Source organism: Leptodactylus fuscus, chromosome 7 (assembly GCF_031893055.1).
Source record: "Leptodactylus fuscus isolate aLepFus1 chromosome 7, aLepFus1.hap2, whole genome shotgun sequence".
NCBI classification, from domain to species: domain Eukaryota; kingdom Metazoa; phylum Chordata; class Amphibia; order Anura; family Leptodactylidae; genus Leptodactylus; species Leptodactylus fuscus.
The window spans coordinates 39,041,970-39,066,268 of NC_134271.1; the positions used below are offsets into that span (position 1 = coordinate 39,041,970).

The 24,299-nt window shown below is 41.1% G+C and overlaps 1 protein-coding gene across 2 annotated transcripts in view; it reads left to right on the forward strand.

The window, feature by feature from the left end:
* The window catches only part of NFATC3 (nuclear factor of activated T cells 3), a 111,234-nt gene that overhangs the window by 75,615 nt on the left and 11,320 nt on the right, over window positions 1–24,299 (forward strand). For both annotated transcript variants that reach the window (XM_075281779.1, XM_075281780.1), the window contains 3 exons: window positions 4,867–4,925; window positions 5,062–5,188; window positions 8,544–9,569. In XM_075281779.1, the coding sequence (XP_075137880.1) occupies window positions 4,867–4,925; window positions 5,062–5,188; window positions 8,544–9,569 (1,212 nt within the window). The remainder of the gene's footprint in view (window positions 1–4,866; window positions 4,926–5,061; window positions 5,189–8,543; window positions 9,570–24,299) is intronic.

The window sequence follows — 24,299 nt, forward strand, 5'->3', positions numbered from 1 at the left end:
TGACTGAATAACCCTTCATATATGATGTCCTATTAGTTTTTCTGGCATTGATATTCCCATTATGGCTGCAGCACAGCTTACTTTTGTTTTTCAGTAAAGGGGTGTGTACACTAAGGAGTAGTCTTTCCACCTCCCCTATTCATTACTGTTCTGCCATACTGCCAGGAGGAACTGTACAGTAGCAAGCAAATAGCTGATAAAAGCCCAGATGACCGTAATGTATTTATGGATCTCTAACACCAGTAATGATGAACTGCTGGAACTTCAGAGCTTGCCTTCCTAATATGTGAACAATAATGCGACCATGCTATGCCAATCTGAAACCGACCCTAGTTATCACATTAGTTAAGTATAGAGATTATAATTATTCATGAGTTATAATTTTTATAAGGGGATAGAAAATTATGATGACCTACTGGAAGTCCAGTACAAACACCTGCTAATATACCCATCTGAAAGCTGCCAAAAACTGTGATTTTATATGGTGACATTCAGTGGGTAAAAATGTATTTTCTGACTGATGGAACTTTTCCACATGTCAGAAGTGTTTTATACATTCAGCTCCAATGGTATTCATTATTACTAGAGATGAGCGAATATATTCGATCGAATACCTCCCCTGCATAGTTATTGTTGTAAAAAAAAAAAAAAAAAGCGCCAGGGAAGGTGGGAGGGGGAATCAAATTACTCGACCGAGTGCACCAATAACTATGCAGGGGAGGTATTCGATCGAATACTATTCGCTCATCTCTAATTATTACTATTATTTTAGCATGTAACTGATATAGCTGGATTATTTTACGCTATAAAGATTGGGTATAGACAGGATGGCCACAGTGTCAAATCTAAACTTTTATTAATGACTTTGTGTATGTGTTGTGTGTTTGGTGCAACTCTTTTGATGCTGCAATGTGGATGATCTGGGTCACTTCGACCAATAAAACCTCCTGGTTAGAGGGGTATTACCTAAAAATATACCTCTGTGACATGACAATCAGAGAACAAAAGTACAGTACATGCCATGATTGATAGTAGAGGGGATAACAGAAGTCCATGCTACTCCTCCCCCTGGGGTCACACACAGGTTATGCACAGACGATGATGATTTATAATTTCCAGTACATTGTACAGAATAATAAATGGTACCATTATGAAGATCAGTTTGTCCACTAAACATTAAGCACTCATATGACTCTGTGAATGGAAATATTTAAAAGCTATGGGGTTTAGAAGACGGAGAGTCAAAATTGAAAAACGCCACCACCAGGAAGGGGTTAACTCAGATTAATGAGTGATTATTTTAAAACTCTCCCCTTTTTACATGCCATAACCTTAAGTTTTGGTTATTCACACATCAGCAATCCTTACCATACGGTTAGTGACATGTCGTTTAACCAGTGGCATGGTTAGACAGGATCGCATGCACGCACATCAATTAACTTATTCTAATCAATGTGGACATTGATTATTTCTTTTTCCAAAGATACCTTTTTTATTCTGCATTGCAGCCCCATTTTAAGTTACTGACAATAGACCCAGTTTATGTACACCCCTCCTTGACAGATCATGAATAGAGATGAGCGAACAGTAAAATGTTCGATATTCAATATTCGTTTCGAGTAGCCGCTCAATATTCGACTACTCAAATCGAATATCGAACCCTATTATAGTCTATGGGGGGAAAATGCTTGTTTCAGGAGTAGGCAACATTCGATCAAATTACACTTACCAAGTCCACGAGTGAGGGTCGGGCTGGATCCTCCGAGAAGTCTTCTCCGTGCAGCGTCCCCGCGGCATCTTCCGGCTCTGAATTCACTCTGCCAGGCATTGGGCCTGGGCAGAGCCGACTGCGCATGCCCGCACTACAAGAAAATGGCCGCTTACAGTCAAAGCGGCCATTTTCTTGTTGCGCAGGCATGCGCAGTCAGCTCTGCCTAGGCCCGATACCTGGAAGAGTGAATTCAGAGCCGGAAGACGCCGCGGGGAAGCTGCACGGAGAAGACTTCTAAAGGTAGGAGAAGAACCAGCGTTGATTGGCCGACTGTATAGCATTCGGCCAATCAATGCTGGTTCTGCATCAAACTTTTCCATTCGAATAGCGAGTGGTACTCGATCGAGTACGAGTATTTCGAATACCGTAGTATTCGATCGAATACCTACTCAATCGAATACTACTCGCTCATCTCTAATCATGAACCATAGTACTCAGAGTCGGCTCCTGTATGTTGCTGCCTATGACTGTGAGACGGTTGTTCAGCATATTACTAACTGCTGTTAACAGAGCAGAGTAGAAACGGACAAAATGGCAGCCCCCATGATCATGTACAGACAATAGAATTCAAACGTCTGCAAGTAGAAAATTAAGACAGAAAAATAAAGAACAGAAAAAGTGATATATCTCACTATCTGTTAAAAAAAAAACAAAAAACACATTGCCTTTAAATTTGAATCATTAACTTAGATGCGTCTCTTTTAAGTTGTAGCGAAATCTAGCTGAACTATTTTATCCAATACATTGTTTTATTTTCCTTCACCACTTTTCAGAGACAGCTCAGCTCATTGCTTAGGTTTCACACCACCTCTGATATCTGACAGCACTGACTGTATTGGTGATGTCAGGCCTTCTTTCTCTACACTGTGATTACGGATTGATGGAGCAGTCTGTCAGTGGCATCATCTGCCAAACCTTGATGGCAGATAGAACAGTGCCTTGATCACGGACTCTGTTATCTCTGAGATAACTGTGCAGTTTAGCCTCCAGAGCAAGCTGGCCTGAACTGTTCACACAAGCCAAAGTCACCCACCAAATTGTCATTAAAACTAGGAAGGAGAGAGGAAAGCAAATGGTTGATAGGAAAAAAATTTGGAGTACAATCCAATTACATCTGGGATGTTTCTTTAAAACTTCCTAAGGCTACATTCACATGAATGTGGGCTTTGCCAGTGTGCTAGTCATTATTATCTATGGCTGCATAAACATGCCTGTGAGCGGGCAGAGAGTAGGGCGTGGAGGCACAGGTGGCATGCGGATGTCATCTATATGCCATCTGTGCTGTTCAATCATGGCCTGGATACATGCACATGATTGTGTATGTGTAGCCTAAATGTGACTCTGTGGGCATAGTTCACACACTTGTCTTATGAAAAAAAGTCATCTGCATTTTATTGCTTATCAAGTGAGAAATATATACAGCAGTTGAGAAACTGAGCTTATTAACCTCTAGGCGCACCAGAACGTACATGTATGTTATGGTGCATGTGACTAACTATGATGTCCGCTCTGATGACAGCAGCACCGTTATCTTGGCAGCTGCTGTAGGGGAGGCAAAAAAAAAAATTCTGGAAAATCCCCAAAATATCAGAACATTTTGTCCCATACGGTAAACACCATAGCAAGAGAAAAAGTCTTAATGGCTTAATTAGTGGGGTTTTTTGTTTCTTTGCCTCCCTAAAAAATTTTGTAATAAAAAGTGATAAAAAAAAAAAAATCTTACATTCTCCAACACGGTATTAACGAAAACTACAAACTTGTCCCGCAAAAAGACTCCTTAAATTGAAAGCTAAAAAGTTGCAGGTGTAAGAATATGGTAATTCAAAGAAATGTACAGTCCTATGAAAAAGTTTGGGCACCCCTATTAATCTTAATCATTTTTAGTTCTAAATATTTTGGTGTTTGCAACAGCCATTTCAGTTTGATATATCTAATAACTGATGGACACAGTAATATTTCAGGATTGAAATGAGGTTTATTGTACTAACAGAAAATGCGCAATATGCATTAAACCAAAATTTGACCGGTGCAAAAATATGGGCACCTCAACAGAAAAGTGACATTAATATTTAGTACATCCTCCTTTTGCAAAGATAACAGCCTCTAGTTGCTTCCTGTAGCTTTTAATCAGTTCCTGGATCCTGGATGAAGGTATTTTGGACAAACAATTCAAGTTCAGTTAAGTCACTGATTCTTGAACATTATTCTCAAGAATCTGCTGATACTGAGTGGAATCCATGCGACCCTCAACTTTAACAAGATTCCCGGTGCCGGCATTGGCTACACAGCCCCAAAGCATGATGGAACCTCCACCAAATTTTACAGTGGGTAGCAAGTGGTAGCAAATATTTCCACTGAAATATTACTGTGTCCATCAGTTATTAGATATATCAAACTGAAATGGCTGTTGCAAATACCAAAATATTTAGAACTAAAAATGATTAAGATTAATAGGGGTGCCCAAACTTTTTCATAGGACTGTATTTATTTTCATTCTGATTTTTGTAAAGTTATTAGAGCTTGAAAAAAAAAAATCTATATAAATTTGGTATCTCCAAGATAGTATCAACCCGGAGAATAAAGCTAACATAGCAGTTTTACCACACAGTGTAAAAGCAGAACAAGTAAGAAAATGGTGGTACTACTTTTTGGGGGGGCGGGATTTCACCTCATTCTGAAATATTTTTTTTTCCGGCCTCCCACACAAAAATTAAGCCCTAATATGACTACTTAAACGGAAAAATGAAAACGTTATGTCTTTTGGAATACATGGAGTGAAAAACAAAAAACAATTTCTAGCAGCAGAGACCATATGGCCTCTATCCCACTGTGCCAGTTGGTCATTGTTAGTATTATATTTGTTTTGTGTATTTTGTGTACCGTATGTAAACCCTCAAATGTACAGCACTATAGAATAATATGGCACATGCATAATTGTGTGCTCCAAATTGTTGTCAGGTTTCTAAAGGTATCATTGGTTTTGAACGTACCTCTTTTAGAAAGTACCAAACAGAAGTGAGCAAATTCATCTATTGTGCACATCTGTGTTTTCTTCCAGTAATGTTTTTTTTGTTTTGTTTTGTTTTTAAATATAGATGGACGGCCACAGTGGGAAGTAGATGCAAAAATTGTAGCTGAAAAGAGACAAATAATGGTGAGTTTTTAAAGCCTAAATTTATAGGACATTTGTTTGCTCAAAAGGTTCTTTTCAAAGATTTACATTTATTTTATTGTATTGATTCGGGAAAGGATATGGAGATGTATTTAAAAAAGTAATTGCTTCCTTTCAGAATGAAATCGTTGTTGAAATTCCTCCTTACCACAACAAGTCAATTGTGACAGGAGTTCAAGTACAGTTTTATCTATGCAATGGCAAGCGAAAACGTAGCCAGTCCCAGCGCTTTACCTATACACCAGGTTAGTTTAAAGAGCTATAAATTCTTATGGTTTTCTTTCTCTAGCTTTTAGATTTTTTAGGTGACACTACAGCTTTTTTGTGTTTTTGGTTTTTAAAGCTATTTCTAGGTCATTCTGTTGGTTTCTATATATCCATCTCAGTGGGTCTATAGCACCATCAAATCAACAATCCCTTCACAGAAAAGGTAACTAAATCTAAAATATAACTTTTATTAAATTAATATAAAACTATAATTAGTGTGTAAAACTCGCACAACAATACACACTAAGTCTCAGGACGTTCCGTAGGTGTCGGAAAAAGATACCAACATTACCCCCTATAGAACACCCCTATAGGACCATATGTGTAGACACCTTATAGGCAAAGAAATAATTGTACCCCTAGTCCAAAGGTATAAGAACACCTCTTAGTAGTTGCAGGGTGCAGACTGATAGGATAACTCAATCCCTTTAACCCCTTGGGTTGCTACAATCCCCACTTAAGGGGAAACATAGGACCCCTAAGGCTAAAAGACTATGAGACTGCTATACAGTCTAAAACATACATGGAGACTTAGCTATAGTTATATGACATCCTATTGTTATCAACTGCAGTACTGCTCATATGTATTCAGTGGCCCCATATATTTATAGCAATCTCAGTAGTAAAAGCCAACTCCAGGCTAGCATAAATCAAGAGCCGATAATTTGTCTCTGTTAAACTATCTCAACGCATTTCCCCTAAAGATTGTACTAAAGTAAATCAGGAGTGGATGTTATATGATAAACTAAGAGGTACGATCACCTAAATCAATCCTCCCTACGGAGTCCCTGATTAGCGATGCTTCAGGCCCTATACTCAGTTCTAACCTGCAGTTAAAACTGCATTTCCTGGCGACTCTAGTGGTGAGCCCTGGTACTCTCAGCTATAGACACTGCAGGTTGCAGACTGCCTCCTTATAAAGCAGCCGGCTCAACAAGGGCGCAAAGCCACGCCCACCTGCGTGTGCCTGTCAGGGACCAATCAGCTAGCGCCACCGTGCCCTGTCTATCTCATCTATCATCTAGACAGAGCATGAGGGTGGAACTGGAGAACTGGACTTCTTTTTTAAGGAAAAAGTGAAAGTACTCCAAAGTCGGCTTTCCCTCCTTAAGGGCCTTCACCGTACTTCCTGAGCATAGGACTTTTTAGAATAGGAATCAGCCAACTCTTTCCTACAAAGTGGACATTTCCTGGAACTTTTTGATACACCCTTGCTCCTATGGTAACCTTCCGTCTCTACTTAAAATTGGAGAAAGGAAGCCCAAATTACACTATGCCCCATTAAAAGAAAAAAATAACTCCGGTACAGAGCAGCTGTTCCAAGTACTCACAACACCATTCGAGCTGGAAGCAGCCAGGGGATCTGTAATCAACAGCTGTGCCTCAGGGAGCAACATGCTGGAACATACAGTGATACACCACATACCTTGCAGGAATGCCGTCTCGTTCACTCACCGCCCAGCATTCATACAATGACATCACCTTGTGTAGACCAGAACTCCTGGAAACCAGTGAACCTGCAGCCTCAGCCTCCCAGGTAGCTGGGAATACAGACGCACGCCACTGCGCCTGGCCTCATGTACACCACATCCTGGAACGCCAGTACCCATAGGTTGGCCGTTCCTCCCCTGTGTGCTGGCCGGATACGGCATCCACTCTACCCCCTGCATTAGCCCTAACGGACTTCTGGAAGGGGGGAGTTTTCCACCCGGGGGCAGGCCAGAGTGATACCCTCGTGTCCTTAATGACCCAGGGAGGCAGGCGCCTTTGACTATGACCAAGGGCCGGACGGTGGTAATTCTTTACTTATCCCGACCCTGTGTAGGGACAGGAAACACTGGTGAATGGTGGTGGGAGTTTGAGGTTGACAGAGGGTCAGAGGTCAACCTCCTTGTGTAGCCATCATGGTGGACGTAATGGAAAGTCATATACTGTATAGCCCAAAATGGTACCAATGAAAAGTATAGCTTTTCTCACAAAAAGAAAAAGAATATACATTTTTTCCCCAAATTGATTCTGCAAAATTAGAAACACATAAAAAATCTATATAAATTTGGTATCACCGTAACTGTGCCGATCCATAGAATAAAGATCAAATATTTTTTATGTTGTATGCAAAAAAACTTTAAATGTTAAAAAGCAATACCAGAATTAATGTTTTTCTTTATCTACCCAGAAAGAGTTAGTAAAATTTTGTTAATAAGTTATAGACACCCCAGAATAGTGACATTAGAAAATGCATTTCATCCCACAAAAATAAAAGCCCCTATATGGCTTGTGCAATGCGATGACCAAAAAAAAACCAAAAAAATATCTGTAGTACAAAACTGGCTGTGGCAGGAAGGGAATGTATAAGCTGTGCACCTGTCTGCTCATCACATGACCATGGTCAGAATTTCATCCACTATATGTAATCAGAATGAATGGTAGCAAGCAGAGATTTAGAAAACTGTGAGGAATTGATACAGAATCTATATTGAAAAATTTTACAACTTGTTATTATACAAACAAAAACATTAGTCTCTCAATATTGGTTTAAAAGTGGAGAACCCCCTTAATGATGTGGCAGTTGTGGGTGTTAGGGTGATGCTACACATTGTTCTGAAAGCAGTTATATCTGTACTAGTGTTGGGACCAGTACTTGGATGTTCTTATAGCATAGACTATAGCCACAGGCTAATTTTTGCTGCTGAAAATAGTCATGTGTAACCAACCTGAGATGGATGTGGACATGTGAGGTCCCTACTCATTTGTGGGTGGTGTGTTTATATTATTTTTTTGTTTCATTTTCTGTATTTTGTATGTTTCTGGGTCCATGTGAAGAAAAAAAAAAAAAAACACGATTGTCATATGGATATCTCTCCCCCACAGATGTATAGACCTGTATTGGTGTGATGTATCAGCATATGTGACTATAAAGAACATGCTTTTCTTTAGTTAAAAAAAAAAATACTGTGTGGCTCAATGCCACTTATCTGCTTTTTAGTATTGATGGATAGGCCATCAATATTAGATCTCCAGGGGTCCGGCATGTGGGATCCCCTGTGGCAAGACAGCATGTCTCTCTGTAACGTTCACACACCATGAGCTGCGTTGCTCTCTCGCCATACAAAGTGTAGCAGTGAGTGTATGTACTGGAGCACTGCCCTTTAGACTTCATTGGGACATCGCTGCAGTACTTACATTCGCCTCTACGGTTTGTATGGTGAAAGAGCAGTGTGGCTCATGGTATGTAAACACCTGGGACCTCCGCAGATCTAGATTTTGATGGATAACCCATTTTAAGTCTGCCTTACTGATATATGCCCTAAAATATGTATTGTTTTTCAACAGTTATACTAAAAAGAGAACATGCAGAAGAAGAGGATCCACCATCAACATCTTCTGTATCTCTCCCTCATGTAGTGAGTGTTTCTAATCAGCAATCCATACACTCTGATAGGCCTTCTGATGATCAGAGACCTAATCATGAAAATCTCATGTCAGCTTTGGATCGAAATCTTGGATGCTCTGCTCAACCTACGTACCCATCCTTGGTGAACCATGGAGTTCCCCGCCTTACACAAGGTAGGAACTTGAATGGGAGAGCAGAATGCCTCCCTCCAATGTTGCAGCAGTCGTATCATGTATCAGCTTCTGCCACCAGGTCTTCCTATTCATCTATGCAGTCTAATGTAATGTATAACGGACAGTCCAGTCTTCCATTGAATTCAGTACCTGCTCAGGGGTATGACGCACTGTCATTTCAGCAAGAAGCAGGTATTCCTCACTTGGTCAACCATGGTCACCAGTCCTTGGCAATGATGCAGTACCATACATCAAGATTAAGTCCTTCCACCTCATCTCCTGCCATCCTTGATTCATTGGCCCATGCAGTGCAATCATCACATCTCCAACAGATTGGCTACTCTTGCCAAAACACTGGTCAAAGTACCATTCCATCATCTTCGACAAGTCCGACAATTGGGCATCTACCACTTCAGCTTCCATCCGGCTCCTATCACCTGACAAAACCAGGCCCTACCTCCTCGTTTACCAATGCTAATACAAATTCATTAACGCACTCACCACTGTCCAGTCCATCTTCTCCTCAAATACAGCCTATCTCATATGAATCACCAACATCAAGTCTAAAGGCTTCATCACCATCTCCCACCCCCATGGTTCATTCTGGACAATTGCCTTCTCAAAGCCCTGGACTGGGTAGCCTTGCCCACACTGTCACTCTTGGGCACCATGCAATTCAGGACTCTTCTCCATTCCACCATGATGACCCTACTCTGTCTGTTAAACCTGAGCCTGAGGATGGTGATCTGAACTTCCAGTCAATTGGCTTGCAGGACATCACTTTGGATGATGGTAAGAAATTATATGTTCTTTCAGTTTTGTATGGGTTTTTTTTTTTTAACTGAGAAATTACTTTCTTTCTACAGGTCCTTTTACATGCAGGTTGATAATAATGGATGTTAAATATGTAGTGATATTTCTGTTTCAGGTAACCCTTACGTTAATAATGTGCAAATGATACAACCTCTCTCTTTATTCAGTATCAAGTATAAGCACCATGCATTTACATGCCTTGGCAAACTATCAATGAGATTTTTAATGGTTTGTCTGAGGAATGTTAGGCCACACCGAATGAACTCGGGTATGAAAATCATGAAGATTGCCGGAGGCGTTGCAGGCCAGGAAGCACATTAAGCTTTCTGCTGATTTGTGTCGACACTGTTTTCCACCCTAGGCTTAAGGTGTGATGTGTGCAACTTCACTTGTACAGTACAGAATGAATCACTACACACCATTCTTTCAATCAGATGATTCGTGATGCTTTGATAAAAGGGACACATGAAAAAGTAAAAAAAAAAAAAAAGAAGAAAGAAAAAAAAAAGTGAAAACTAAAGTGTATGAAAAAAATGAATAAAGTTATAAAGCTCCCCAAATTCCCTTTTTCTATAGAAAATGAATTATATAAAAAAAACAAACCTAAAAATTAATAAAAGCTATGCATATTTGGTAATGCTGCAACCTTAACACACTGTATAATAAAACGGAAACGATACTTAATGTACACGGTGAACGTCGGGAAAATGTTGGGAAGTAGTGTTTTTTTCGCCGTCTCACCTTACAAAATATGCTATAAAAAGTGATAAAAAAAGTCATATGTACCCTACAATAGTAATAATAAAAAGCACAGGTTGTCCCGCAAAAAATAAGCCCTCAACCAACACTGTCAACCAAAAAATAAAAATGTTACGCCTCTCAGAAGATGGCAATGCAAAAAGCAAAGATTTATGTCCCCAAATGTGTTTTTGTTCTGCAGAATTAGTATAACATAAATAACATAAATGAGGTATCGCCATAATCGTACCAACCCAAAGAATAAAGGTCACGTGTTACTTATGCTGTACGTTACATGGCAAAAAATTTAAAAGGTAAAACGCAATGCCAGAATTGATTTATTTTCTTTTTTTTTTTAAATAGAGCAAAAAAAGAGTTAATAAAATGTATTTAGTAAGTTGTAGGCCCCCAAAAATTGTGTAATTACAAAATGCATCTCATCCTGCAAGCAACAAGCCCTTACATGGCCACGTCACTAGAAAAATAAAAAAAAAGCATCTAGCAATTTGAAGACAAAAACCCCAAAATCGCCAAATCATTAGAATACAACTGGCTGCGGCAGGAAGGGAATATATATGCTGTGCGAGTGAATATAAGATAAGAGAGAGAATCCTTTAATAGTCCCACAGTGGGGAAATTTCAGTATGTTACAGCTGCATAGTAATACAGATACAGGATAATACACAGTAATATATTACAGACGTAGGCACACATATGCTGAGAAGAGAAGATATACTAAGAGTCCATAGCAGCTAAGGAACAGAAGAAGAAAGAAGGAAGACTTCATAGTCATTTAGTTTTCTGTGCGGAGTAATCTTCGCTTGGTCTGATGTAGATTATACAGCCTGGTCGCGGTTGGAAGGAAGGACCTGCGATAGCACTCCTTCTCACACTTGGGGTGAAGCAGACGGTCACTTACAGTGCTGCCAAGTGCATCTCATACATGGGGTGGGATTTGTTCTCCCACATGGAGGTCACCACAGACAGTATCCTTCTGTCACCCACCACCTGTACTGGGTCCAAGGGGCTCCCCAGGACAGAGCTGGCCCTCCTGATCAGCCTGTCAAGTCTATTTCTGTCCCTGGTTGATATACTGCTCCCCCAGCAGGCTACACCGAAAAAGATGGACACCCCAGATTTAGAGTTTATGAGGGAAAAGACACCAGAAGTGACTCCCCCAATCATAGAAGCTACTGTGACTTAGAAGGGAATTTGGTGTTTGCAATGTACTCCGCACAGCTTATGCAGCTGTGCAGTCACGTCAGGGATACTAATACTCACTACACCCCCTGATAAATTCTTTGAGGGGTGCAGTTTTCAAACTGAGATCACTCCTTTTGGGAATCCACTTTTCTGATACCTTACAGACTCTACAAACATGATATGACGTCCAGATACCAAACATCTGAATCTGTACTCCAAAGCCCGCATAACGTTCCTTCCCTTCTGCGCCCTGCTGTGTGCCCAAACTGCAGTTTATGTCACATGTATGACACTGGTGTACGCAACATAACGTACGTAATGTCATATGTGCGTATAAACTGATATTAGGGCACAGCCGGACACAGAAGGGAAAAAGGGTTATTTGGCTTTTGAAGCACAGACGGTTTGGTTTTTGGATGCCATGACACTTTTGCAGAGCTGAAACGCCAGTAAAGTGGAATCCCCTGATATGAGATGTTATTTTGGTAACTACAGTCCTGAAGGATTTATCCAGGGGTACAGAGAGCATTTTTAACCCTTAAGTGTTGCTATAACTTATTATCCATAAATGAATACGAAGCTGATTGTGAGAAGTGAAAATTACAATTTTTCCAGGAATCCGTCATTTCAGTGCCTGACTTGATATGTTGTGCCCGCCTTGTATCAGAGACGAACCTTGTAAAAGCTGTTGTGTCCGGGATACCTGTGTAACAGTTTTTGGAGTGTGCTGACATAAGTTGGGCTCAACATATCAGGCACTGAAATGGAAAATCTCCGTAAAAATTTCATTTTTAACTTCTCATTATCAGCTGCGACTTCATTTCTGGAAACTAAATAAATGCAACACTTAAGGGTTATAAATGCTCGTTACACCATTTGATAAATCCTATCAGTGGGGTAGTGTCCAAAATGGGGTGACATGTCTGCGGATTCCACTTTATTGGCAATTCAGGGGCTTTGCACAAGTGGCATGATGGCATGTGTTGTGTGCAAAAAAAACCTGTCTTTAAAATGACACTTTTGTGTAAAAAAAAAAAATATATATAAATATATATATATATATATATATATATATATATATATATATATAATCTTCGATTGACGCAAATATTTTCAAAGCTTGTGGGTCAAAATTCTCACTATACCACTCATTGAATACCTTAAGGGGTGTATTTTATAAAATGGTGGCATTTATTGGGGGTTTTAATTGCTTTGTCAACTCAAATCTTGTTCAAAATTGCAATTGGCCTATCAGCGAGCAAAATTTGTGTTTTGAAATCCATTTGGCCCTCTTAGGCCCTACTGTATGTGCATACATAGGACTAAGGCCACAAAGTGTACATTGTTTAACACGGGAGAAGTGGGGTGATATATTTTGGGGTGTGTTTCTTCTTTTTGATGTGTTGTGTGCAAAAAAAACTGCCTTTAAAATGACACTTATTTGAAGAAACTGAAAATTAAAATTTTTTTGTAATTTGTAATAATTCTTGCCAAACAATATTTGTATGATCAAAATGCTCACTATACCGCTCAAAGAATACCTGAAGGGGTCTAGTTTTCCAAACTGGGTCATTTAATGGGAGGTTCTATCATTATGATCATTATGCCATCTATTCCTGTCTGCAAACAGAGCTTGGCACAGGAAAAAAAAAAAATCACATACTCCAAATTTCCCAAATTTGCTTATAAACTTGTAAACTTATAAATTGTCCAAATTAGTCGAATATGCTAAAATTATTTCAAATAGATTTGAAACACAAAGGGAACATTTGGAAATATATAACTACAAACTTTTTTTCCATGTACTATTGTGTATATGTGAGATATTGCAGCTGAAAAATAGAAAACATTGAAAAATTTTCAGCAATTGCGAGTTTTTTAATAAATTTACGCATGTTATATCCAGGGGTGAACCTGCCCCTTTCGCCGCCCGAGGCGAACTACAGAAAGCCGCCCCCTCCCCGCCGGGAGTAGGGGACGGAGCGGAGGGGGTGTGGCTAAGTGCAGGGGCGGGGCTTAGCACCGTTCGCCGGCAGAGAGCAGGCACGGAGACGACCTGCTCTCTGCCTGAGCGTGAGAGGAGGCTGCTGGAGCAGCGCTGCTCCAGTGGCCTCCCCAAACCACCGCTCAGTGCTAAGCCAGTCCAGGACAGCTTGTCCTGGACTGGCTTAGTTAACCAAAAATGCCGCCCTCCCTGAGGCCCTGGCATAGCGCCGCCTGAAGCGCTCGCTTCAGGTCGCCTCATGGGAGGTGCGGCGCTGGTTATATCAGTCTAATTTTGCCTTCTCAGTAAAGTAATACATGTCACAAAAAACAATATCAGAATCGTTTGGATTGGATTGGATGACTGATAGTCACACATGGCAAATTTCCAAAATTTGGCTTGGTCATTAAGGTCCAAAACAGGCTGGTCACTAAAAGGTTAAAGTCTCATGTGGCTAAAAAATTTTACTTTCTGGTTTTTATACCCCTCCCACTTGTCACAGGTTAGCGCTAGGTGATTAAAAATGTGATCATTTTCAGATCTTGGGCACACCTGGTACTTGCTTGATTTACATAACCTTGGTGTTGTAGTTTCAATGTTGAAGAATTTAACTCACAACTCATTGCTGTCTTCATCAGTGATTTACAGCAATGTCTGTACACATGCTTATGCAGGGAAAGCTATCATTAATTACGTGACCACAAAACTGTATATATCATCAGTCTGCTCAGCTACTCCTGCTTTATAACTTAGTGACTGGTTCCCTGTAAAGGGATTGTTTTCATAGTAAATGGAAGAGAATAACAGGTTGACATGCAAGTGCTCCTGCAGATTAAATGGGTTGTCCCATCACAAGGATCCTATCTATACTGCTTGTTAATGTGGATGTAAGACTTTTCCTAAATACATTGCTTCATCAAAACTGCTTTGTTTGTCCACTATCTTACTTTATTCAATTCTTTGTGGCCACAGCCCTGACTTAGCTGCTCATGAGTCAAGTGATGTATTTGCTGCTCTAAGGGGGAGGGAGGAGGGGCTAAGTGCACGGGAGCGAGCCTGTGTCTCTAGCTATTCCTGTGTCTACACCACGTGACCTAGGTCCTGCACTCAGATAAGGGAGAGGAGCTGCTTTCATTTCTTCTGTTCTCCCAGTTATCAGGCTAGCTAATTCAATTGTGTTCATTATGGCAGAGACAGGCAGTCTCTGTATGTAACACAGAATGGAGTTGCTGCTGCCTGTACTTCATAGTCCAATATAGGTGGGCGGGGCTACACACGAATTTGGGGGCGGAGCTAAACAGGTTGCATGTGAAACGCCGCCCACCAAATGATGCAAGAAACCAGGAAGAAAGAAGATTTTACAGCAGTAAAGACTGATGAGTATGTGAGGTGGGAATACCCCTTTAAGGCCTAGTTCACACAGGGAAGCAATAGCGTATTTTGGTCTTGATTTTGACACTGTTAGTCGCGGCTTCCCACTCCGGAGTAGGCCCAAAATGAATGGGCCTAGTCCGGAGGGTGCTGCCACAAGGTGGATACTGCGGCTTTATGAGCCGTGGAATCCGCCTGAAGAAAGGGCAACTCGCTTCTTGTTTCCATGATCATTTGGATGATGATTTCATGGAAAAAAGATCACTAGCGGTCTCCATAGACCACCATTATGAGGGGGCGGATTATGACGTGGATTCCGCGCCATAATCCGCCCTCTTTGCTCTCGTGTGAACTAGCCCTATGTCCGTTTCTTTTTTAAGATACATTTAGGCACTACATAGGAGTCTGATATAGAAATATTTTCCATTAAGCACTTCCGAACCATCCAATGACATTATATATTTGAGCTGTCTGTGTTTAACTCTGTAAGGATGTACAGCTGCAGGGAAATAGCATGGACTGTTTATTATCACCACTGCCTTCACCATTTCTGTATACACAGCTCTGAAAGCTGCCTTGATGCAGCTTCCTCCCAGCCATGCGATGTGCTGGGTGCCAGGAACTGTATAAGCTGCTGGGTCCTAGAGGATCCATATCAGCTCTGCAGTGTATTCTAGAAGCCTGTATTCCTTCTGTAAAGGTATCAGACCCAGTTACAGGGGAAATCAGCAATATAAAAAAAAATGTAATGTTAAAATAACGTTGACCTTTTGGATTGATACAGTGGGGGTTATTTATCATCTGCCCCTTTTTTTGGCCATCTTTTTTGGAGATGTTCCTTTTTTTTTTTTAGACTATTTTTACTGTGGTACCTGTTTATGATGTAGGTGTAATTCCTTGTCAAATGTTGCATGTCATATAAGCAGTGTGCATTTTGCCACTGTTTTGCTAAAAAAAAAAAAAATAAATAAATAAATTAATAAATAAATAAATTGTGCATTTGCCTCTTTTTAATGTAGTCTGACCTGGCTCTTTTAAAAAGGCTCAAGTCATTGATAAATCATGAAAAGGAGATCCATTTAGGGCTCTACAAAAAGCTAAAGTGGCGAGGACAGTATAACATCTGGGGAAAAAATGCGAAAATACTGCTTTAATGAAATGCAGGGCAGAAAAAGACTACAAAAGGCACAGTTTACACCATAAGGGTGCATTCACACTACATAAACGGCAGCTTATTCTGAACGTAAAACACGTTCAGAATCAGCGGCGTGCATTCACACTGAGTAAACGCGCGTGTATTTTTGCAAAATACACGTGTAAAAATAAGACTCCCATTGACTTCAATGACATTTTACAGGCGTATTTTTACACATGTAAAAAAATATCATTGAAGTCAATGGGATAGCAAAATTTACAAGTGTAATTTTACTCTACAAAATAAGCTAGCGGTTACTCAGTGTGAACTTACTGTTCCATTCATTTCTATGGGAGCCGGCATACGAGCGCTCCCCATAGAAATGAATGGGCCGCTTTTTTCACTACGAGCACTTCCTTTGAAGTGAATAGGAAGTGCCCGCATATATGGCTAGCTCTGCTCATTCCGAGCCGTACACGCGAGCACACCCCATTCACTTCAATGGGAGTGCTCGTAGTGAAAAAAGCAGCCCATTCATTTCTATGGGGAGCGCTCATATGCCGGCTCCCATAGAAATGAATGGAACTGCTTTATACGCCGCTGATTCTGAACGTGTTTTACGTTCAGAATAAGCTGCCGTTTACGTAGTGTGAATGCACCCTAAGAGGCACAAGTAGCTTAATAAATGTGTCCCAATGTGTTTAATCCCTTCCCAACATCCTCCATACTACTACGGCGGATGGCAAGCACTCTTTAGCCAGGTAGCCACCATAGCCACCAGGTGTCTGCTGTTTTATACAAGTATAATGCGGGCACCGATCTTGGGCATTATCTCCTCTGACACCTTGTTCAAAGCTGACCAAGGTGCCGTTATTCCGGCAGTGGGTGGATGCCGCCATTTTTCCAGGGATCTCCGGCACCTGGAGTAAGCTCTGGGGCCGGCATCACGTTGCTATGACAGCCGGGAACCTTGTGAAGGTTCCCAGTCTGTCATTCAATTTGTTCTATTGCAGGTTACTCTATGTAGCCTGCAATAGAAGCCCTGGTATTTTGCAATGCATTAGCATTGTAATGCTTTGCATTAGTGATCAGACCCCTAGGGAGTCTAACAAATGCTAAAAATAAAAATAGAAAAAAAAAAAGTTAAAATATAAAAATAAATACTTGGAACTAAATTAATTAATTAATTAAAAATATTAAAAGTTCAAATCAACCCCTTTTCCTAGAACACATATAAAAGTACTTAAATACTGTGATACTGTGATATTAGGTATCACTGTGTCCGAAAACGCTCGCTCTACAAATCTATAAAAATATTTTTCCCATATGGTAAACGCTGTCGCGGGAAAAAAAAGTGCCAAACTGAAGTTTTGTCACTGTTTTGCTTCTGATAAAAATTTGAATAAAAAGTGATCAAAGTAAAAGCAATTCACCAAAATGTTAGAACTAAAAAGTACACCTAGCCCTGCAAAAAAAAGACACCCTATACATCCCCGTACATGGAAGTATAAAAAAGTTATGGGTGTCAGAATATGGCGACTCTAGGAAAGTCCAAAAGAAAGTCGCACAAATGCTTTTTTTCTTCAATTCCCCCCCTATTCTGATTTTTTTTTTTTTTTTTTTTTCCAGCTTCCCAGTACAGTGTACAGAAGAATTAAGGGTAGCGTCATGAAGAACAATTTGTCTCACAAAGATTAAGACCTCATATGGCTCTGAGAGTGGAAAAATAAAAAAAAGTTATTGGGGTTTGGATGGAGAGAAGTCAAAAATGAAAGGAGTTAAAAATTAAAATTATGACTATTAATTTTTGAGAATCGCTATACCACAAGATAAACCACTGTGGGCTCAAAATCCTGTTATGTGAGAGGTGTAGTTTCCAAAATGGGGTCACTTTTTGGGGTCTTCTACTGTACTGTTACTTTAGAGGCCCTGCAAATGAGAAATGTTTATCCAAAAAGCGTTCCCAGCATAATCTACCTTCAAAAGACAAATAGCACTCTTTGCTGTCCAAGCCCTCATTTTGGGTAGCGGCTAATTTATTAACATTTTATTAAATTTATTTAATTTATTTATTGGAAAAAAAAATCTGGCATTACTTCTGCCCTCCACCATACAACACAGATAATGTTCTTCTGAGTCAGTATGATTACAGTGATACCTAATTTATATAGTTGTGTTGTTACTAATTTTGAAGAATAAACATCCATATGGGGGAAAAAAAATCAATTGAGATGTGTAACTTTCTTTTTTAATTGACGAAGCTGGTTGAGGGCATAATTTCTTTGCTACACTGCCAAAATTGCTGCATTTCCGCAACATAAGGCCTTAAGCTGGGGCCCCATGTGGTGTAAACGCCGGGATTTGACTTATCCCGCAACGTTTTACAATCAGGGCAAAGTGTATGGGATTCTAGCGAATACCATGCCTACTTTGCGTTAAAATCCATGGTGCGGACATGCCGCAATTTTAAAAAACGGCGCGGTTTCGGAAATCGCAGCATCTCAGTTATACCTACGGAAACGCTGTCGGTTTTCCCATAAGTATAATTGAAACCTCTGCGAACTTTCTGTCTAAAGTGCTGAAGGAAGAACCGTGTGTTGCCACCACAGTTTTTCCCGCAGTGCTTGTTTGCTGCAGGACGCCCTGTGGGGCCTTAGCCTTAGGGTCCTTTCACACGGAGGATAATGGTTAGCGGCACCCATTGAAATCAATGGGAGGCTTTTTTTTTCAGTGCTGAAAATTCAACGCCAAATAAAGCGCCATTTTTCTCCGTGTGAATGGACCCCGAGTCTGAAACTCCTTTCCTATTTCCTTGTCTAAGCTCAAGGCTCCCAAGATCCCTCTGTGATATTATATTTTCATCCTCTGTGTTGACTGTAAAATGGCATCTTTTAAAATCCTGGTCTAGTACATATTTAATATGCTGCGTGCACTTTCGCAGTCCTCCAGATTTACCAGTGATAGAAATGGTGCTGTTTTGAACTTGACCTTTTTGGTATGACAGTGTAGACAAGAACAGCTGTACTTGCTTGTGCTAATGCTAGTTAAATTTAGCAAGGTTGGCTTAAGACCGTGTGTGCTAAATATGTTTGTGAATTATATAGCACATGCTAAAAGAACCTTGCTATGTTTGGCACCACTTTGTATTGGAGAACAACAAAGTAAAACATAATAATCTCAAGACATTTATGAGTGTGTGTGTGTGTGTATGTATAGACATATAATTTTAAATTATTATGTTCCTTCAGCAAATGTTCATGTCTCCATTATTTCTGTTCCTTTATAATAAAATCGCTATTGGAATTTCCATTGTCCTATTACAGACACAAACAGATCCCAATGGACCTGTTAGTTATGGTTTCCGTCCTTTTATCAGACCTTTTCTGTACTTTATCATACACAGAAACAAATTGATGTGTGACAGAATCTGCGCTTGATGCTGCTAACAAAACCTAAGACACAGATGATGTGAACACTGCTTTACTCACTTAAATGGTTACAGTGTTTTGCAGAACTTTTGTGCCAACCCCCAAAGATATACGACAATTTAAAGATATTGGTGAACCTGTATACATGCACTGAGCTTGTACCTAACCTCTAGTTCCTCTCTAATGTATACGATATTCTTAGATATTCAGTGTTGTGTGCATGTCTAATGGTCACTACTAAGCTAAAATTAAAGCTAGAATTGTAGTGGAAGAAGCCTTAGTGGAATTTAACCCTTTCCAATCCAACCGCTGTAGATATTTGTTCCATCAGGCAAAATAAGAATATATTATTTAAAGGGATTCTATCATACAAACCCTTTTTTTTTCCTGAGTAAAACGTAGGAATAGCCTTAAGAAAGGCTATTCTACTATCTTTTGTTGTCTTCTCCACACCGCTGTTCTGTAGGAATCCCGTTTTTTGTCGGTATACAAATGAGTTCCCTCGCAGCACTGGGGGGCAGGCCCCAGCGCTCAAACAGCACTGGGGGCGTCCCCAATGCTGCGAGAGAACTCTCTGCACCACCGCCTCCATCTTCGTCAGCAGCATTCTCTTCATCCTCTTCTTCCAGCGCAGGTTTCCGACTTCTAGGCCTCAGGCCTTGGGCAGAGCAGACTGCCCATGCCTATAGGCCATAAGAAAATGGCCTCTTGCACAGTATTGTATTGATTTTCTTTTTCCTGGCATGTTTAAAAGTGGCAAACTGCCCATTTGGATTTTTTCCCATCCAGTGTGTCAGCATGTTGTCTGGAGCAGATCAGATAATATGCAAATGCGAGTACAGTATCCACTGAGGGTTGGCTGAGTGTTTACATAGCTTCTGATAAAGCCAGGTCTGTTATCTCTCTGATATAAGCTGCTGGCAAAAGCAGTGTTATATAGTATGTGAACATAAATTCATAACAGTGGTGAAGCCATGTCATTTACCGGGATAAAAAGTGTGTTAATCGAGGTTACAAACTTTTGGAATAAACATCCTCGAGGGAGGAAAAAAAAAATTAAAAAAAACACTGTCCCAAGTGCTCCGGTGTCCTTCCAGCGTGATGTGGTCTTGCTGCTTGACTGTCTTTTGCAGAAGTCCTCGCTGGCTGTGACTTTCCTGATCCCTTGCTCTGAGGCTGCTGATTGGCTTGAGCGGTCATTTGACCTAAGGAAAAGACTCTGGGTTGTCTCATGGAGTGACGTCCTGTGTCTTTCTCTAAGGCTGCTGATTAGCTTCAGTAGTCACGTGCAGTGGGGACTTCAGCTGGAAGAAAACAACAGAGCGGTAGGATCAGACCATTCTGGGAGTGACCAGAGCTCTGGGGACAATGTGAATGGGGAGTTTTGTACAATTTTTGCCTGGAAAACCCCTTAAATGTGGTACGACAGAACCATGAGACATACTGTACCTAGATAGAAGGAAATTATGGGAAAAAAATTTAAAGCAAAAAAAATGTGGTAAAATATTTGCCACATGTTATTGAAACTCCCATGTTGCAATAACATGGGAGTTGTAGTTTTGCAACAGATGCAAGGCCACATTGTCAGCTGTATGAAATGCATAGGGAATCTTTTTGCAGGGTCAGGTGTACTTTTTAGTTATATCATTTTGGGGAATGTCTATTGCATTGATCACTTTTTTCAGAGGCAAAATATTAAAAAAAAAAAAAAACACAGTTTGGCACTTTTGATTATTCATTTATTTATTTTCCCGCAACGACGTTCAACCTATAGGAAAAATATTTTTGTACGTTTATAGACCGAGCATTTTTGGACACAGGGATATCTATTGTGTGTGTGTTTAACAGTAATTTTCTACTTTGATATGTATTCTAGAGAAAGAGGGTGATTTAGAACGTTTATTTCTATATATTTATATTTTTTTAAATTATTTTTGCACTACTGTATTAGCCCCCTCTTAGGGGTCTTGAACCTGCAATAATTTGATTGCAAGCCCCATGGGCTGTAATCTAAGTGTAGGAGATTCTAGACATTGCTAAGACAGGCCTTGGACCCTTCTTAAAGGGGTATCCCACGTCGCATACTCACCAGTCTTCACTGCTGTAAAATCTTTCTTCCTGGTTTCTTGCCTCATTTGGTGGGCTGGGTTTCATATGCAATCTGCCATTTACCTCCGCCCCCAAATTAGCGTGTAGCTCCGCCCGCCGCATAGTGTGATCCTATGGGGCGGCTGAAGGGCCTGTGATGTCATCAAAGGTCCTCAAAAAACACTATATGCACAATATTGGACTATGAAGTACAGGCAGGAGCAACTCCATTCTGTGTTACATACAGAGACTGCCTGTCTCTGCCATAATGAACACAATTGAATTAGCTAGCCTGATAACTGGGAGAACAGAAGAAATTAAAGCAGCTCCTCTCCTCTATCTGATAGCAGGAAGGTCATGTGGTGTAGACACAGGCTCGCTCCCGTATACTTAGCCCCTCCTCCCTCCCCCCGGAGAGCAGGCAGATACATCACTTGACTTTTGAGCAGATAAGTCAAGGGCTGTGTCAACAATGAATTGAATAAATTAAGATAGTGGACAAACAAAGCAGTTTTGCTGAAGCAGTGTATTAACAAGCAGTATAGGTAGGATCCTTGTGATGGGACAACCCCTTTAAGGCTCCCGGCTGTAATAGGAACATACTTGATTCTGCAGCATGCCCTAACAGTATTTTGTGTTCACGTGAAACACCTGTAGGGTCAAATTGCTCACTATACTAGTTGTTAAATTTATTCAGTGATGAAGTTTCTAAAACATCACCACTAAGTCTTGGGCCCCACGGACAGGAAACGCTGCAGTTTGCCCCATCTCTGCCCCCAGTTTCAGGTCCCCCCATCTCTGCCCCAGTTTCATGTCCCCCCATCTCTGCCCCCAGTGTCATGACGTACCCCCCCCTTCATATGCCCACAGTTTCATATCCCCCCATATCTTCCCCCAGTTTCATGTCCCCATCTGTTCCCCAGTTTCATGTCCCTCTATCTCTGCCCCTAGTGTCATGCCTTCCCCCCCCCCTTCATCTGCCCACAGTTTCATGTCCCTCCATATCTGTCCCCAGTGTCATGCCGTCCCTCCCTTCATCTGCCCCTTCATTATGTTCCACCTTAATGTTTAAAACAAATAAAAACACTTATACTCACCTTCCAATGCTCCCCTGCCGCTCTCTACGCAGTCTCGGTTACTCATATAGTTGTAGCTGCGATGTGACGTCGTCACATCGCGGCTACACATGCAGAAGCCGCAGCACAGCGTTAAAGCAGGAGCTGGCTGTGACAGCTCCTGTTTTAATCGCCTGTGTGTTCAACTCATCGGCGTGCTCCGGGTGCCGATTAGAGATGAGCGAACACTGTTCGGATCAGCCGATCCGAACAGCACGCACCCATAGAAATGAATGGAAACAGCTGTGACGCCGGACGCCGGCAAAGTCAGCGTCACAGGTGCTTCCATTCATTTCTATGGGTGCGTGCTGTTCAGATCGGCTGATCCGAACAGTGTTCGCTCATTTCTAGCGCCGATAAGTTGAAAACCGGGACATACCTCCCACCGACCGGGATGGTTGGGAGGTATGCTTCAGGCGACGCCTGTGTTTTGGTCGTTCGACCCCCGCCGGGATCACGACCCACAGGTTGAAAACCGCTGTTCTAAGCCCTTTTGTTTGCTCAGTTTACAACTACATATTAGGTATTTCTGTATTTGCAAGAAATTGTATAACAAATTTTTGGTTGCGCCTTCTTCCTAATCCCATTGCAAAAACTAAAAAGTTTGGGGCAGTGGTGAGATTTAAATTTTAACAGGTTCAGTGGTAAGGGAGGTGTTGAGCAATGTGCAGAGCTTCCAGGGTGCTGGCGGCCTGCTCTATGTGCCATCTTTCAAGTAAGACTTGAAAGTATTTTTTTCTCCAAATCTACAGAACTGATATACATAACAAAGTATTCCAGTGGAATCTATAAAATGTGCTGTGGGATGTTTCCAATCCATTGCAACCCTCAGCAGAGCCATTATGTTGTAGGCTTGAATATTAGGAGATGGTAGATGAAAAAAGATATATAGGATGAGAAAATTCTGCAATATTTACAAGGTTAGCTATACCAAAGTAAGACAGTGGAAGGCGACTCCAGGCCCCAATGTCTCTTTCAAGGCTCAGATGTATGGTTTAATATTCATGTTCCATGAGTGGAGTATTCCCAGCAGGTATCGGCCTATTTACCAACCTCCCTGGACCTGCTCACTGCTGCCCCCTCTTCACCTTATACTATAGGCCGCGGAGGCCGGCAGTGAGTAGGCCCGAGCCCTGGCCGCAATCCCACTGCCGCTATTATACTTGGGGGTCTTTTCAGACCCCCGAGCATAATAATCGGAGCCCCAGGGGAGGTGAGAGAAAATAATAAACAGTTTTACTCACCTCTCCGGGATCCAATGTTAATCCTAGCCAGTTTCGGGCCCATATGGTAATATCCCAGACGTCACGTGGTCTGGGTTATTACCATATAGGCCCAAAGCCTGTGGTAGTAGTAATAGCCTGTTACTGCTAGCACAGGCTTTGGGCCTGTATGGCAACAGGCTGCTACTGCTACCATAAGGCTTTGGGCGTGTATGATAATGCCCCAGAGTCTGTGGCATTATCATACAGGCCAAAAGCCTTATAGTAGCATTATCAGCCTGTTGCCATACAGGCCCAAAGCCTGTGCTAGCAGTAACAGGCTATTACTACTACCACACTACTACCATATAGGCCTGAAGCTGGCTAGGATTAACATGTGCACAAACAGAATGTCATGCATTTTCCCCCCTCGGCTTATACTCGA